Below are 17,893 nucleotides of genomic sequence, written 5' to 3'. Positions count from 1 at the left end.
AAGTCAAAGTTCTTTTTGTTACATTGACAATAATATACTGAAAGATATGTTGATTGATTTACAAACAATAGCTGACTAGTCATCTGGGGCATTTTAAAATTTTTGTTTTGTCAAAACTATGATTCTTCTGCTTTCAGTAGAATGTGTTGTCAGAGCACTTGAGTAGTAACATACATCCAACTTTTTCTATTTTCTTATCTAAAATTAACTTTTGTCAACTTTTCCATTTTAGGGATCCAGAGAAGAACTGGAATAGAAATTGTGTGAAAGGACTTGTAGCTTCTCTGATTAGTGTGAAAGATACTTCTGCAACCACAGCTTTAGAATTGGTGGCTGGAGAACGACTCTACAATGTTGTAGTAGACACAGAGGTAAGTTGATTTTAATAAAGTAAATTTATAATTGCTGTCCAGCTGGAAAGTCATGTGCTGCTAGAAGAACTGGGTACTTTCTCAATGTTTTAAGCTTTTCCTAAGGTTACTTATCCTTAAAAGGTAAAACTATTCAGTTAATGACTTTTTTGCTATATTATTGATTATATTATATTTGATTAGCTGTACTCCAGAAGAAGTCTCATGCTTACTCAGAAATTCAGAATGCATATTATCAATCTTCAACTTTTGATTGTTCAAGAGAGGAGGCACTAAACATTTTTTTATGGATTTCTAAATGTGCATACTCTCTCAATTCAAATATTTCTGTCATCATTAATAATATGTATGTATTTTTTTATTTCAAATGCACAATGTTTTAGGTTACTGGAAAAAAGCTACTAGAAAAGGGGGAATTGAAGCGTCGATATACTATAATTCCACTCAATAAAATTTCAGCCTCACGTATTGCTCCAGAAACACTGAGGATTGCTCAGAACCTTGTAAGTCTTGTTTATATGTTTTAGTTGCATCTTACCTTTTTTTTTAATTAGAGGACATTAATTCGAGGGGACATAATCATATGCAAACCATAAAATTTTATTGTTATTGTGCTTTAAAAATTTAAGATTAAAAAAATAAGGTTGGTGTTTATGAAATTAGATGGAAATAGAATAGAAATGTTGGAAGGCTAAAACTGCCTTCGATATTTCAGAGCTGTGTTAGAATCTCTTTAATTAAGTCAAGTCACATGGCTATCCGGTAGTAATAAATACAATCACTCACCCCATAAAGACATTTCAGTTAATAAAGGACCATATATAAAGCCTTGTTGCTTTATTATAACGGAGCTGAAAAATTCTTATAGCCTAGTGAAGTCCTAGCCTTAGTAATGTCATAGCGCAATACTTACATACAAATAATTACCTCATGTTACAGTTTCCTATAGTATGTCATACAGTAACATGCAGTACAGGTTTGTGGCCTAGAAGTGGTAGGGAAACAATTTGTGACCCCAAAATATGTCTGTTTGGCATAAGAATTATTTTAGGCTGGTTAATTTTAAGAAACTGCAGACCTGAGAAGCTCTGCAAACCAAGTGGATGTTACCCTTCGTAAAAGACTTTTACAGTTGTAAGGTAAATCTCCATTTGTCAGGATGTCTTCATGGAAGAGGGATTTGACCTTATTTCTAGAAACTCATATCTGTGCAGAAGATAAGGACTTAAATTTGCATAGCAACCTTATTACTCTTGTTTATTGTGTTTCTGGTAACCTCTCATAACTGGCATTCCCCTTCCCCAACATTTTCTTTTGTCTTTCACTAAAGATGGTATTTAAGGCGATGGCTTCAGCAGTTTTGAGGAATTACTCAGTTTTCCTGGGTATCTCCCACATGTGCAGGAGGTATACATGTTATTAAACTTTGGTTTTCATCCTGTTAATCTCCCTTTTATTACATAGATATCTAAGCCAAGAACCAATAAGGGTAAAAAGGAAAATTATTTTTATCTCCCCTACAGATTAATAGGCTATACCATACAGCCTAGGTATATAGTAGGCTATCTACCATCTACATTTGTGTAAGTACACCCTATGATGTTCATATAACAACAAAATCACCTAATGATACATTTCTTAGAATATAATTGATGTCATTAAGCAGCTCTTAACAGTATTAAATTTCTGATTTCTGAATACTTAGAATTATAGTTTATAAATACCATAATTCTTCAGTTTTTTTCATACCAGGCACACTTAAACTGCCCCAAAGCAAGAACCGTTGTGGAAGGCATCCAGCACATCTGTAGAAATGCCTCTCTATTAAAGTTCTTCTAGATTGCCTTCCACCCTATGGACATACAAAGCAGGTGACTGATATATCCTCAGTCTGCTGCTAAGGTGGTTCTAAAGTGATATGGCTACTATTAAAAAAAAAAATGATGAGTACAAGGAAATTCATTTAAAAGGCTGTTATGGTTGTATAATATTGAGTAAAAACATGAAGCCAACATAATATTCAGCAGCAATACCAATTTGTTATTGAGCAGGCATTTCAAGTGCATGAGTTAAAAAGACAGTTCCAAGAAACCTAGCAATGTGTTTGTAATTAAGATACTAAGTAGATATTCAGTTTACTTGCTGAAATTGAGAAGCTTTCAAAGAAAATTATTTCGGAATATAGTTGTGGTGATTTGTATACTGTCACGTGGAAGCTGAGTGCACAGTAATTGAAAGTTGGTATTTTTGGTTAGTACTTACTTTACTTTGAAGGCTTTGGAAGTTATTTCAGTCCTATTGTTAGAAGTAAATTAGGATTTCAAGTAACATTAAAAATACTTTCACCCAGATCCCTGAGTCCAGCCCATTTAATTGTAGCTGCTGTGTCAGGGGACAGTGCTGAACATATGTTCCATAGAGCTGCTTTCGTTCTGACTTCTGCTGCTGCTGAGCTTTATAAAGGATGCTTAGTTCTAAAAAGATAGGGAGAGGTGGACACTATAAACAAATGCTGAGAAGAGACAGTTGGATCAAAAGAAAAGACTGAGGAATTTTTAATTATTTTTTTACTCTTGATTATTGTGTTTTTATTTCTGTGACTGGCAGGAGGCTGCCCTAGCATGTTTAATTTGAATGAAAAAGTATTCGATGTAGAACAAATTACTAATAATTGAAACAGAACATTTTATGTAATAATGTTGATCCAGCAATTGCTATACTTTAATTAAGAAAGTATATCCAAATAGTCCATTTTGGATTTGGAAATTTGGTAATGACTCCTGCTTAATAGAAACTCTCATAGTGCTTGGTACTTTAGCTAAATATTTTACTTAGCAATAGATCTTCTAGCATTTAAACTTGAATTTTTTTTTTCTAAAATTCTTGAGTTGTCCATAGCATTTTAGAAAGTTCAAAAAGGAATCGTAGTGCTAGGTAAGTATTACCTAAATTTCTATTATAGCAGTTCTTATATTTTATAAACTGATTTTTGAAAGAGGAGGAGTATGTACTATGACGTATCTTATTTTCCCACAGGTCGGCCCTAACAATGTTCATGTGGCTCTTTCCTTGGTTGAATACAAACCAGAACTTCAGAAAGCAATGGAATTTGTCTTTGGAACAACATTTGTTTGTGACAATATGGATAATGCAAAAAAAGTGGCCTTTGATAAAAGGATAATGACTAGAACTGTAACTCTAGGAGGTGATATATTTGATCCTCATGGGACATTGAGTGGAGGTAGGTTTTATATTATGTTGTCCTCATATTTCTGTATGGTGAATAAGATGAGTGGTTTTTGACAGGAAATAGTAGCATTGGAATGGTTTAAGAGTTTTATTCCTGATCTAGAGATTGGGTTTTCTTCTGAATACCATATGATAGATACTTAGTAATATTGAGAGATTATACAGTGTCATTCCTCAAGGAGCTCTTAGTCTAGTAATCAGTCCATAGCTTTTGTTATTCACGTCAAGTAACTCTATTCCTTTTTCTCTTGCTTTTTGCCCTTTCAGGATATTCTAGTCACTGAGAAATGTACTCTGTACATTTTTAGCCTAATTACCCATTTTTCCTTCATGGAACATGTTAACCTCTAATTTGTGTACATGTCCCTGTTCCTATCAAAAATAAAACAAAAGGTTAAATCTGCCCCTGAGATGGTGCTTTAATGCCTTAAGAAAGGAATTCTTGGCGATCATATTCTTCTTCTAATATTTGCCACAGAGTTTCTAGATGTCTAGCAATCATATAATAACAAACTGTGTACCAGGCAGTGTTGGAAGATTGTGCTGTCTAAAACAGTAGCCATTAGCCACACGTGGCTCTTTACACTTAATTAAAACAATTAAAATTAAAAATAATTCCTCAGTTGCACTAGTCGCATTACCTTACAGCAAATATGAGGTAGGCATATTACTATCATCTCCAATATACACTTGTAGAAATTAAGGTGCAGAGTGGTTTAATAACTTGCTGGCAAGTGTCAAAACTCAGAATTTGAAGTCAGGTAGTCTAATTTCAGAGTTTGTGCTTTTAATCAAACCTAGAGGCTGTATTAAAGCCTCTTAGGATATCAAGTGGCTTAATTTCTTTTTAGGCCAAGAAAACAATAGTCAAAAAAATGAATTCCATGATCAAGTATAAAGTTCCCCAGCACACAATAAGATGACTGTTATCTGCAATTGGAAGGTAGACCAAATATTTTTAAATATCAAAAACAAAAGAAACTTTAGATTTCATTGATTTGCATGTTCTTGACGTTCCTATTTGAGAGATGGCAAATATGTAACCTCATATATTAACAGTGTGTTCATAAAGCACAGCTAATTGACCTTCGTATTCTCCCATCAAACCTAGAGTTTTCTTGCCAATATACCACCTCAGCCTCTTATGCCAGATAAAATCATAATTGCTTATAAAATGAAACCAATTTACTCTTCCATATTAGAGCTCAGACAAGGTTATGAAGTGATAACAAACAGCTCCCAAATCTCAGTGGCTTATAACAAGTTTATTCCATAATTATACTACCTTAACTACAGGTCAGTTGTCGCTATTCCATGCAAATCTCATTCTGGGATCCAGGCTGAAGGAGAAATGGGTAACAGTGGCGGGTGAGGGTGAATTATGTGCTGCCTCAAAGTTTACTTTCAGAAGAGGCGCATTTCCCATTTCATTGACCAGAGCAAATTATATGACTAAGGCTGATGTTAGTGGGGAGGAAAATGGGCCTGAGGGAGACGGCCCAGCAGGCAGGGCCAGTGATTATTTTGAATAAATATTCCACTACATCAACTTAGAAACATTTCTAATCATACATGCGTGTCCTAAGATTCAAATTATGAAATGAATTCCATAGCTTCATAAACTCACTATAAAAGATTTGGTATTGAATCATTCCAAGTATAATTCTCTTAGGAAACTTTTTATTGTTCACTTAATGTCCAAGGCCTGTTTCAATTTGCTTCTATCAGGTGCTCGATCCCAGGCGGCTTCCATTTTAACCAAGTTTCAAGAACTCAAAGATGTTCAAGATGAGCTAAGAATCAAGGAGAATGAGCTACAGGCTCTAGAAGAGGAATTAGCAGGTCTTAAAAACACTGCTGAAAAGTAAGGCTTATGTTGGATTAAGCTGTATTTTTTAAGATTTGTGTGGTAGAAAATGAAAGAAAATTTACTTTTATTTAAAAAAATACAACTTCTGACTTTTTTCATAATATCCTTAGTTTTAGTTGAATAAATTGTGAGTTGATAACTTGTTTACCAGTTATTTATTCATTTTTTTCTGATAAAAATAATGTCTTTGTTATAAGAAACTGGAGAAAGCTAATTAAACAAAAGGAAGGAAAAAAATTAGCCAGCTATTCCCCTTGTTGGGATGTCTTGTGCTGGGATTGGTGGGGAAACCGATAGAAACTCTGGAGGTTGATACCAGAGGATAATTGAGTCCTTGATTTGAAATGATATGATACAGTATAGCAATGATCAGGTTTCTACTTTAGCAGCATTATGGCTGTTCTATAGATATTGAAGATCATTAGGTCACCAGTGGAGGAAGTGAACAAGTTCATGTCAGCAAGTCACTGTTAAAATTAAAGTCTTTCCTTACAGTGTTTTCTTCTGTGTGGGTGTAGATATAGGTATGTATATGTACCTTTAAACATTACTTCTGTGTGTGTATGATACAGGTATATGCATGGTTTTATATTTTCAAAATTGGGATCATGCTGTTTAATGTAACCTCTTTTTGTTGATTAACATTATTCACTATTGAGTGCCCCACCCCCATATGTCAAATACTCTTCTAGGAGCTGGGAATACAGTAATGAATGAAACAGATAAATCTCTTTCTTCATCTTGTTTTCATATATATAGTTGGGGAAACACAATAAAGGAAGTTAAATTGGTAAGACATATGTTAGCTAATGCTAAGTTCTAAGAAGAAAACATTAAAACAGGAAAGGAAATATGAACTATCCAGGGCAAAGAGATATTGAAATTTCAGATTCGATGGCCAGGGAAAGCCTCACTAAGAAGATGGCTGTTGAATACCTGAATGATGCGAGTAAATACCTGGAGAAGAGTCCTTACTTGCTTTAAAAGCTTCAGGAGTTTAAATGCCCAAACTTATAAAATACATTATTTGAAAGTTTAATTTTAATTTTTTCCAGTCCATCTGCAGCTGGCAAATGGTAACAGATAAAATTAAATATTTTATTCAGAATTCACAATACCAAAGAAAGGTTTTTAAAAAAACTAAATAAACTTTGAAATTATTATTATTTTTTAAATTTTTATCATTCCTCTCAGAAATTATCAAAGCTTAGAATAGTACTAAGACTTTTTTAGGACACTATGTATGGAAGAAATTGTCATAATCAGTTAATGTGGTCGTGCCAAGATATAAATTGTATCAAAATGCCCACTTTCAAACATTATACACGTGTGAAGCCTGCATTTTACCTTCAGTAGCATAAATTAATCATAAAGTGAATGAATTTGTTCTTTGAGAAAAATGCAACAGAATTTCTCTGAGATATGTGGAAGATATGGCAAGGCAATGAGTTTGTGGTCACATTTGGCTTAGAACTGTTGACTTTGTTCAGCAGTTTTGGGTCACTTATTTTGCAGAATTGTATAGTGGACTAATTGTGGCACTGAGATGAATGAAAGGAAATTTCGAAAGATGTGGAAGGGTCAACAAAAGCCATTCTTCCATAGACCACATTAAGAACATAGCTTTTTTCCTCCCAAATTTCTACACTCTAAATTTTTTAATGAATTGAAAATGACTTTAAGTTAAAATTACAGTTTTAATTGCTGTCAAGCAGTCTCAGGCAAGATACTCAAGGGAGTATTTGTTTTATACTTTTTCTCAAATCTCATGAATCTTAGTGACAACCTACCTTTTGAGTTTATATAACTTGAAATTTCACAGCAGCTAAACTAGCTAAATACCTTCCAAAGAAATAAGCAGCTAGAACTGAGGTAGAATTACAGGGCTTGTAAGAAAAATGCTTTGCAAATGTTTGTTCAGTACTGTGTCCTTTTAAACTATTGGTCTCATTAGAAAATGTAGGGAACACTATTTTTTGTAACATTTGAAAATGGAGATTAATAGATAACCAAATTTTTGAAATTTTGTGCAATCGCTTTATATTGTTAATCTGTTTTTCTGCTGGGGAGCTATTGCGAAGTTTTTCTTTTGGGTAAGGATCAGTAGGAGGGGTTATTTTTAAGGAACCCTATTCAGATATGATTTTTAGTGTTTTCTAAAATTAAGAGTATTTCTGTAAATAGTTATTATCAGTCTTGGTCATTTAGTTATTTACTCTCAGTGACCAAATCAGACGAATTTAATTGATGCTTCAGAAATGTGAGAGTCATCAAAACTATTCTTGTAACCACTGTCATGAGTTTTTTTTCCTTTTTAAGGTAAAAGTTTGTAGTTTCAATGTCTGTCTCAAACATCAGAAAAATTGTGCACATTTGTTATAAACTTCTCTTTTTCTAAGGTATCGCCGGCTGAAACAGCAGTGGGAGATGAAAACTGAGGAGGCAGATTTATTACAAACCAAGCTCCAGCAAAGCTCATATCACAAGCAACAAGAAGAATTAGATGCTCTTAAAAAAACCATTGGTAAGATAAAAACGTCCTGTACTTAATTTGTTTCTAATAACCTTACTTTAGGTATTTAGATATTTATTATATATTTATTTGAATTACCTTTAATACTTAATTAGTACATATTATTACATTGCCAAAGTTCCCATCTGTGGCAGTGTACAGTTCCACCAGTGTCGTATGAAGATTCTCATTTCTCTAAATCCATTCCTTTCCAGATTTTAAAAATTCTCCAGTTGGATTGTTGTGAACAAGAAATTCATTAGCATTTTAATTTGCATTTCCCTGATTGCTGGTGAAGTTTGAGATCTCTTTTGTTTGTTCCTTGGATCTCTAGGTTCCTATTTTGTGACTATTTTTCTTCCATTTTTCTGCTGGGTTGCTCAGTTTCTTTCTATTCTCATATTATTTCTTGGAAGTCATCTGCATTTTTACTATTCTTATGTGCTTGTCTTTATATTCAGTTTATAGTATTTTTATGTAGAAGTTTTTTTATGTTTAATGTAATTCAATTTATAGATATCTTTCCTTAATTTTAAGAATCTATCTTAGCATTTCAATTAGAATTTTTTATATATGGTAGTTTGAATTTTTCTCACTCCTTAGGACAAAATCCACACACCTGTTTCCTCACTAGCATCTTTATTCCTTTTTTCCCTCTTATACAATTAAAATTTCACTCATCTTGTTCACCCCTCTGCCCCCATCCCCTGCCTCTTATAACCACCATCTGTTCTGTGTGTCTATGAGCTTGGACTTTTTGTTGTTGTTAAGATTCCACATAAGTGAGATCATATTGTATTTGTCTTTCTGACTTATTCACTTAGCTGATGCCCACAAGGTTCATCCATGTTACAAATATCAAGATTTCCTTCTTTTTTATGGCTGAATAATAGCCGTGTGTGTGTGTCTGTCTGTCTTAACATTTTCTTTATTCATTCATGCATTGGTGGACACTTAGGTTGTTTCCAAATATCTTGGCTATTATAAATAATGCAATTTTTTGGTGGGGGTTACATATATCTTTTGAGTTACTGTTTTGTTTTTTTTTCAGTTAATTACCCAGAAGTGGAATTGTTGGATCACATAGTAGTGCTATTTTTAATTTTTCTGAGGATCCTCCATACTGTTTCCCATAGTGGCTACACCCGTTTACATTGCCAGCAACAGTGCCACATCGTTGCCAACACTTCTTATTTCTTGCCTTTCTCACGACAGCCATTCTGACAGGTGTGAGATGATATCTCATTGTGGTTTGATTTCAATTTCCCTGATGATTGATGATGTTGACTATCTTTGCATATACCTATTGGCCATCTGTACCTTCTATGGAAAAATGTCTATTCCGATCCTCTGCCTATTTTTTAAATTGGATTGTTTTGTTTTTTTTTTTCTTTTGAGTTGAATGAGTTCTTTATATATTTTAGATATTAAACCCCTATCAGATATATGTTTTGCAAATATTTTCTCTCAGTAGGTTTTTTCATTTTGTTAATGGTTTCCTTTGCTGCAGAAATTTATTTCATAGTTCCATTTCTTGATTTTTCTTTTCTTGCATATGTTTTTGGTGTCAAATCCAAAAATAATCACCAAGACAGATGTCAAGGAACTTAACAACTTATGTTTTCTTCTAGGAGTTTTATGGTTTCAGATCTTAAGTTCAAGTCTTTAACCCATTTTGAGTTAATTTTTGTATATTTTGTAAAATAGTGGTCCAGTTTTATTCTTTTACATGTAGCAGTCCATTTTCCCAGCTCCATATTTTAAAGAGATCATCCATTCTCTATAGTATATTCTTGGCTCTTTTCTCATAAATTAATTGACCATTTTTGTATGGGTTAATTTCTAAGTTCTCTGTCCTGTTCCACTGATCTATATATCTGTTTTTATGCTAATACCATAGGTACTGTTTTAATCATTATAGTTTTGTAGTGTTTAGAATTATTTGTTCCAGTTCTATAAAAAATGCCATTGCAATTTTGATAGAGGTTGCATTGAATCTGTCAGTTGCTTTGAGTAATATAGACATTTTAACAATATCAATTCTTCCAGTCCATGAGCATGGAATATCTTTCCATTTATTTCTGTCTTCTTCAGTTTCTTTTATCGATGTCATATTTTCAGTGTACAAGTCTTTCCGCTCTCTCGTTAAATTTAGTCCTAGGTATTGTATTCTATTTGATGCATTCATAAATGAGATTATTCTCTTAATTTCTCTTTTATAGTTTGTTATTAGTGTGTAGAAATGAGATTTTAGTGTTTATTTTGTATTCTGCAACTTTACTGAACTTATTTATTAGCTCTAACAATTTTTTGGTGGAGTCTTTAGGGTTTTCTGTATATAATATTAAGTCATCTGCAAATAGAGACAATTTTACTTCTTTTCTAATTTGAATGCATTTTATTTTTCTTGCTTAATTGCTCTGGCTGACTTCCAATACTGTGTCGAATAAAAGTGGCGAGAGTGGGCACCCTTGCCCTGTACCTGATCTTAGAGGAAAAGCTTTCAGCTTTTTCACTGTTAAGTATGATGTTAGCTATGAGCTTGTCATATATGGCCTTTATTATGTTGTGGTACGTTCCTTCTATACCCACTTTGAGAGTTTTATCATAAATGTATGTTGAACTTTGTTTAATGCTTTTTCTGCACCTATTGAAATGTGAAATTTAGCCTTCGTTTTGTTAATGTGGTATATCACATTTATTTGCAGATATTGAACCCTCCTTGCATACTTGGAATAAATAAATGCTACTTGATCATGGTGTATAATCTTTTTACTGTACTGTTAAATTCAGTTTGCTAATACTTTATTGAGGATTTTTGCGTCTGTGTTCATCAAGGATATTGGCCTGTAATTTTCTTGTGGCATCCTTGTCTGGTTTTGGTATCAGGGTAATGCTGGCCTCATAAAATAAATTTGGAACAGTTTCCATCTCTTCTAATTGGTATTAATCTTGCTTTGAATGTTTGTTAGAATTCATCAATGAAGCCCTCTGATCTTGGACTTTTTGATTTGTGAGAGGTTTTTAATTACTGATTCCATCTTCTTACTAGTAATTGGTCTATTCAGGTTTTCTGTTGCTTCTTGATTTAGTCTTGGTAGGCTGTATGTTTCTAAGAATTTGCCCATTTCTTACAGATTGTCCAATTTGTTGGTGTCTAATTGTTTACAGTCTCTATGTAAACAATTCATAGTCCCTATGATCTTTCCTATTTCTTTGGTATCCTTTGTAACTTCTCTTTCCTTTATATTTGAGTCTTGGATTGTTTTTGGTTTTTTGGTGAGTCTAACTAAAAGAATGTCAATTTTATCTTTTCAAAGAACCAGCTCTTAGTTTCTTTGATATTTTCTTTTGTCTTTATTCTAATTTATTTCTACTCTGATCTTTGTTATTTCCTTCTTTCTACTAACTTTGGACTTTGTTCTTTTTTCTAGTACCTCGAGATATAAATTTAGATTGAGATTTTTCATTAGTTTCAAGGTATTTATTTCTCTGATTTCTGGCAATAATATTCTGCAGTGAATAATAGTATAAAAAATTATGCAGTCATGGCATCCAAGGTTATTTTGTACCTAGGTTCTAACACAATGCATGTCAGTTACATGTTCATTTCATCATACCTTTTTATTTTTTTCTTCACAAATTTAGATAGTTTTACTATGCTTCATTCTAGACATGTTCTCACAATATTTCTCTTCTTTAATAAGAGGTTCCTTGAATAAAAATAAGTGAGCAAAGAGCACAAAGTAAGCTTGTTTATGAAATTAATAAGCTTTCTGGCAACTAAAATCAAGTAAAAAAATAACATAGTTCTCTCAGTTCTGGTATACAGGTATAATAAAAAGATGGTCTGTGATCTTTTTTAATAAGCTGTTTCAAAACCTTGTTTAAAGTAGGTAAGTTGTAGGTAAAGTTTATATTATTCAATTTTAAATGATTAGAAGTAATTTCATCACAGATCTTCAGATAATTCAAGTGTAGCTCTTATACAGGACGTTTTTCAACATACTATTTCTAAAATAAGGTTAGAACAGTTAATTTTTTTAACTCTAGCCTCTAACTTTGCAGACCATTTCTTTCATTAAAAATTTAATTTGTAAGCATTATAACTGTTAATAGTTGGAGGACCTCATTAGCTATATTTGTCTACTACTTTATTGATACAGAGGAAAGTGAGGAGACCTTAAAAAACACCAAAGAAATTCAAAAAAAAGCAGAAGAAAAATATGAAGTATTGGAGAATAAAATGAAAAACGCAGAAGCTGAAAGAGAGAAAGAACTAAAGGATGCTCAGAAAAAGCTTGATTGTGCCAAAACAAAAGCAGATGCTTCCAGCAAGAAAATGAAAGAAAAACAACAGGTAATAACCTTTCTTTTAACATCAACATAGAGCTGAAGGTGGTAAAGTATCATTGGTTGGCCTCATTCATCAGTATTCATCACAAAATCTAAAAGTGGGATATGCTTTTTTAGGAAATAAGTTTCACATCTTATAAATCAAATTAAAATACAGCTGTGCAATTGAGTGTCAAATAATTGTGTGAGTTGCATTGGCTTGCTAATTTTAGAGAAGGAGCAAAGTTGCCTTTTGGTAAATGTTTCATTCTAGAGTGGACCCAAACTTAATGTGGTAGAACTATATCATATCAGAGATTCAGTGTTGACATGTATTTGGTGATTATCGATGTGAATGTATACTATGAAAGAACGATGTAGGGCAAAGCATGTTATTTTATGAAGTGCTATTCAGTTATAAACTAGTGATATCTGATTATATCTTTTGGATAGTACCAAAGCTAGATATTGAACCTAGGCTTTTTCTGTCCAATGGCTATGCTCCGAATCACTCTTCTATACAATTTCACTTAACTCTACTTTTCTTCATAGTTGTTTTCTTTAACCCATCTTATGATTCTGTCATTAAATAGCTGCTCAAAGTATTTTCTAATGAACTAAAGGCTAAAATAGGAAAGAAGAAAACTGGAAAACTAATTTTTTGACATTGAATAATTATATTTAGAAAAGGCTTTACCTCTGCTTAGTTAGTTTATCTGTTATATAGAATTGTTTTTCTCTATAGGAACCAAAGAATAAGTTATGCAAAGTACTTTGATCCCATAAATATTGCACGTACTTTTGTCATTTTTTAAGTATCGGAAAATAATTTCCTTTTCCCTCCCTTCTGGAGAGGTAGCTGACGTGTTTTGGGTAGTTGAATAACTAAGCTGTGGGTCTTACTTTCATGGGATTCTTACTAATTTTATTGATACATAAATATTTATGTTTTAGTAGTTAATAACCTGTTGAGCACCCAGATACTATTTTTTATAGGAGGTTGAAGCTATCACTCTGGAGCTAGAAGAGCTCAAGAGAGAACATGCATCCTGTGAACAACAGCTTGAAGCTGTAAATGAAGCTATCAGATCCTATGAGGGTCAGATTGAAGTAATGGCAGCTGAGGTGGCTAAAAGTAAGGTAAGATTTACTTACTATAGTGGAGAAATTGCAAATGTTAATCTACTTATGAAACGTTGGCTTGAAGATGTTTGACTTTAGAAGTCTCAGTCTCTTCACTCTTTTCATGATGAGAAATAAAAATGATGACTACTGATCCAGAAGGAGTTCTGAAATATTAATTATATTATTTTAAGTCTTTCAGACATAAAAACCGTCCAGTAATTTGTACAAGTAAGTGTTAAATAAAAACTTATTAACATAATAGGAGTTTGGGATTGATCACTAAGGGGTAAAGAGAACTCTAAAAATGTAGGAATAGCAGATTCGGGAAATAGCCATGACCTATGCACCCATGGAAGGAACATCTGGAAGAGAGCCCCATTCCACCTGCAGATCTGAGAACTGGATCTAGTTGGAGAAGACAAAGCTGTAGCCCACTGGTGTCAAAGTTTGGAGTGCCAGGGGGAGCCATCCATAGTATAGTGCCACACAGGCAGCACTTGCTGGGAAATAGCTTTCTTGGATGCCGGTGGGCCATGGAGAAGTGCCCAGCCTGTGAACATGCCTAGAAATCCCTTCACTGGTATGTCATGGGAAGCCATGCAAGCTGCTAACCCTTGCACATGACAAGCTTGCCCTTGAGAAAAGCACACCACAACCAGGGAGTAAAGCCCCTTCTGCACTGTCCCTATAGCATCCTTTACCGATGAGGCTTAATGTTGTATCTGGCAAGGTAGAAATGTTGCAATATCAGAAGCAAGGCAATGAAGGGTGAATTTGAGACCAAAGGGGTTTCAAATGTTATAAAGACATCCTGTTATCTGCAAATTAATGTTAGATTATGTCTGTTGAGATTGTCCCTCATTAATATTTAATACTGCTTGTCCCTTTTTGGGATTTTGACTTGAAATTCTCTTTTGCTTCATGTTATTTCTGCTCCTTTTAAATTAAGGTATAATTGACACATGTTAATTTCAGGTGTATAACGTAATGATTTGATATTTGTATTTATTGTGAACTGATCACCACAGTAAGTCTAGTTAACGTCTATCGCCATACATATTTAAAATTTTTTTCTTGTGAGGAAAACTTGTAAGATTACTCTTACCAACTTTTAAATATACAATACAGTATTATTAATTATAGTAAACATGTACAATGTACATACTTTCATTTTGTGGTATAACTTCATTTTTTAAGTTTTCTGTCCTGTTGCTATTAGTATATATAAGTAGTATATGTCATTGATTTTCATGTTAACAAAACGTGTATAGCTTCAACAGGGGAGTTCCATTCATTTCCTACATTGTAGTAAAGCGTTTTTGCCTCGCTTTTTGTCATCTACTTCTACATTTTCTATTATGTTTTCCCCTTGAAATGATTGTTTTAATCATTGTAGCTGCTAGTATCTGGTGTTTTAGAAAGTAGGTCTTTCCTCTTGATTCTATTTGTGGTTAAATTCCTTCTTTATATTTGGTTAAATTCAAGTTTTCTTTTCTTGACACGTTTATCAATCAATAGCAGAAGTTTTTAAACTATTTTTTTAAGGTAAGATAGTGATGATTCTCAGCTTTGTTTTGCTAAGTATTCTACAGTTTAGTTCCTGTTTTGCTTCCAAAATAAATTTTAGTTTTAGAAATATTTTGTTTCCTTCTGATTTGTTGTCTTTTTAATTTTGTATATTTTTCAATTCCATATTTTCTACTGTCTTTCATGAACATCATAGTGTAAAATTTTTAAAAACTAGATCTTGTGTTTCTAAAGAGAAGTATGGAAATAAGCCACTTTTTCCTTGATCTAAATAAAATCAGAACATGTACCTATTTCTATGGAGAGGGTAACCATTTCTCTTTATGGAAAACTGAAATGCATTACTTAGTTTTTAAAGCTTGTTTTTTCAGACTCTACATTCTAAATTGTTTCCTTTTGCTGATAAGAGTTGGTAAGGACACTCCTAGGGAGCTAAGAAAAGAAACTGCCTACTAATTAGCTTCAAATAAAACTAAAATTTTGTTGCTGCTCCATCTTAAGTGACAGATTTCCTGTTTTTTCCTACCATTATAAAAAAGATTTTTAAAAAGATGAAAACAGTCACACCTGCAATGCAACCTTTAACATCTAAGTATGAGAGAATCCTCATAAACATGCTTTTTTCGGATACAGTGTTAATAAACCTGTGTCTATTTTCCTTTGGTTTATGTCACCAGAATATTTTTCACTGTCTTGTTTTTCTAACATTTTAAAAAACTAAAATATCTTTAGGTCTTTTAGATGAATGCTGCGATTTATCCTCCTTCTGCAAAAGCCTTCTAATGACACAAATTAAACATCTTAAGGAAATTATAGTACTTTGGGCACATTCAGTAACCTAACCATAATGTCAGGTACTCTATATTGCTTAAAATTATCTTGTTTCCTAATGACTATGCCAAAAAAAAATTCCTAAATTTTTACTGGTGTTTTTAATCACTTATGGAGAACTATTCTTTTCAGAGCCTTTTAGCTTCTTTGTTTTCTGCCATCTAAATACAGGTTGAACTAGTTTTTGTTTGTTTTTAGGCATTTGTGTGAGTTCTTTCAAGATCTAGGATGAAGCAAAGGGTTTTTGTTTTGGGGGGAGTGGCATTAGTGGTAGACAAATTCCAGTTGTAATGACCACTTTGGAGGTTGAGTAGCTTTAACCTTGGGAGAGAGGGATAGGAAGTCAGAACAAGAAGTTTTTCTTTGTGCCACAGATCTTTTTTCAGAAAGTTTTTCTTTTCCTTCCATTTCTCTGTGTTGACCCCTGTTGCTAGACCTTCTGTTGTCCGTGGTAAAGTCTACATGGCTAATATCTACAGAAGGGAAAATCTCAGCCTACTGTATTTTACCTATGTTTTTTGCCCCTCCTGATAAATGTCATTTGAGGGTCTGTCAGATTATCTATCCAGTAGTGTTAACTACTGGAAATGCCACTTTTCTGAGAGGCCTCACAGGTCACTCCTCGCTCCAGTTAATCCCAACTACATTGTATTCAGCAAAAACTTTGCTGCTCCCAACATGAACACTATATCCCATCCTTTTTCTAGTGGTAATCCAGGTTTTCTCATGTATAAATTCATTAGTCATTTTAATGGGGATATAAAATATAAAGGGTTAGGTGACCATCTGCCTGTAATCACATTGCCATCTTGCCCAAAAGTCTGTTAGATGTTTTAGTAAATGAAAAATATCTCATTACCTTGCTATATGTTGTCTTCTAATGATTTGTTCAGGAGTCATTACATAAAGCTCAAGAAGAGATGACAAAGCAAAAAGAAGTGATAACTGCCCAGGACAATGTAATTAAAACTAAATATGCAGAAGTGGCAAAGCATAAGGAACAAAACAATGATTCTCAGCTTAAAATTAAGGAACTGGACCACAACATCAGCAAACATAAACGGGAAGCTGAAGATGCTGCCGCAAAGGTATGTTTGGGTTCATTTTTACCCTTAATCAGATTTTTGCTTCTGGATTTTTGAAATAGTCCAGTAAACTGCTGGATGAAGAACTCAGTATAAATCGCAGACTACTGTGTAACATAATTTTGAGGCTTTACAGCTATGTTAACTGCTTCTCAGCAATGCTCATTTTCACCAAATGGCAAATATTTTGTTTTTACGTTTAATTTCAGGTATTCATTCCATCTACAAGATGTTTTTACCAAATATTTAGTGGTCTCTCATGAAAATGAATTTTTTCTCCCCAGTGTTCATAGGATTATTACTAATGTAACAGTAGTAATGTTTTCTTTACCTTATTTTAAATTGAATTTAAAGACTCAAAGAAATATATATACAGGTAACCTCTAAACTTAATTGGCTTCTGGATGTCCTTATAAGGATTTGTATAGTCAGTTTTTTCATCCTCATCTGAAATCTGATGTTTTACCAAGCAGGTATCTTTTTGATGTTATCTCACAGTTTTTTGGTCACTCTTATTTAAAGTTTCATCCTTTTGCGTATCACAGTGTCTTAAGTACATTAAAGAAAAGACATGCTTTTGCAGAAAATCATTGCTTGGTTAAGGGGCTGCATCCATTTTGCTTAATAATTTACCCATTATGTTTTCTTACAGGTAGCAGTTTGGTGCCTTTTAAATCTTTTTTAGCGTCATAAAAGTACAAGAGTTTTAACTTCAAAAAGATCAGAGTATACAAAACAGCCTCTCTGCCCTCTGAAAGAGCCATGTTTAGGTTCATTACTTGGTTTAAAGAACATTTTTTATGATCACATCATAATATCCTAATATTTTGTTTGTATTGATTTCCCATTAGCCTAGTATTAGTGGATTCACTGAAATATTACCAAGGCTAATACTGCTGTTAATAGTTTTTTGGTAATTGAAAATGCTAGTATTGGCGATTGCTAGGGGATTTTATTTACAATTAAGAAAGGGACTTGGCAAGTGGAA

The 17,893-nt window shown here is 33.1% G+C and overlaps 1 protein-coding gene across 2 annotated transcripts in view; it reads left to right on the top strand.

The window, feature by feature from the left end:
- Positions 1-17,893, top strand: part of SMC2 (structural maintenance of chromosomes 2) — a 51,438-nt gene that overhangs the window by 20,456 nt on the left and 13,089 nt on the right. For both annotated transcript variants that reach the window (XM_023533500.1, XM_023533499.1), the window contains 8 exons: positions 233-371; positions 755-874; positions 3,408-3,612; positions 5,349-5,484; positions 7,890-8,014; positions 12,169-12,362; positions 13,334-13,477; positions 16,714-16,908. In XM_023533500.1, the coding sequence (XP_023389268.1) occupies positions 233-371; positions 755-874; positions 3,408-3,612; positions 5,349-5,484; positions 7,890-8,014; positions 12,169-12,362; positions 13,334-13,477; positions 16,714-16,908 (1,258 nt within the window). The remainder of the gene's footprint in view (positions 1-232; positions 372-754; positions 875-3,407; positions 3,613-5,348; positions 5,485-7,889; positions 8,015-12,168; positions 12,363-13,333; positions 13,478-16,713; positions 16,909-17,893) is intronic.

The sequence above is a fragment of the Pteropus vampyrus genome, unplaced genomic scaffold (genome assembly GCF_000151845.1).
Source record: "Pteropus vampyrus isolate Shadow unplaced genomic scaffold, Pvam_2.0 Scaffold103, whole genome shotgun sequence".
NCBI lineage: Eukaryota > Metazoa > Chordata > Mammalia > Chiroptera > Pteropodidae > Pteropus > Pteropus vampyrus.
Note: the sequence above shows the minus strand (reverse complement) of the source record. Positions and strands in the feature narration are given on the sequence as shown.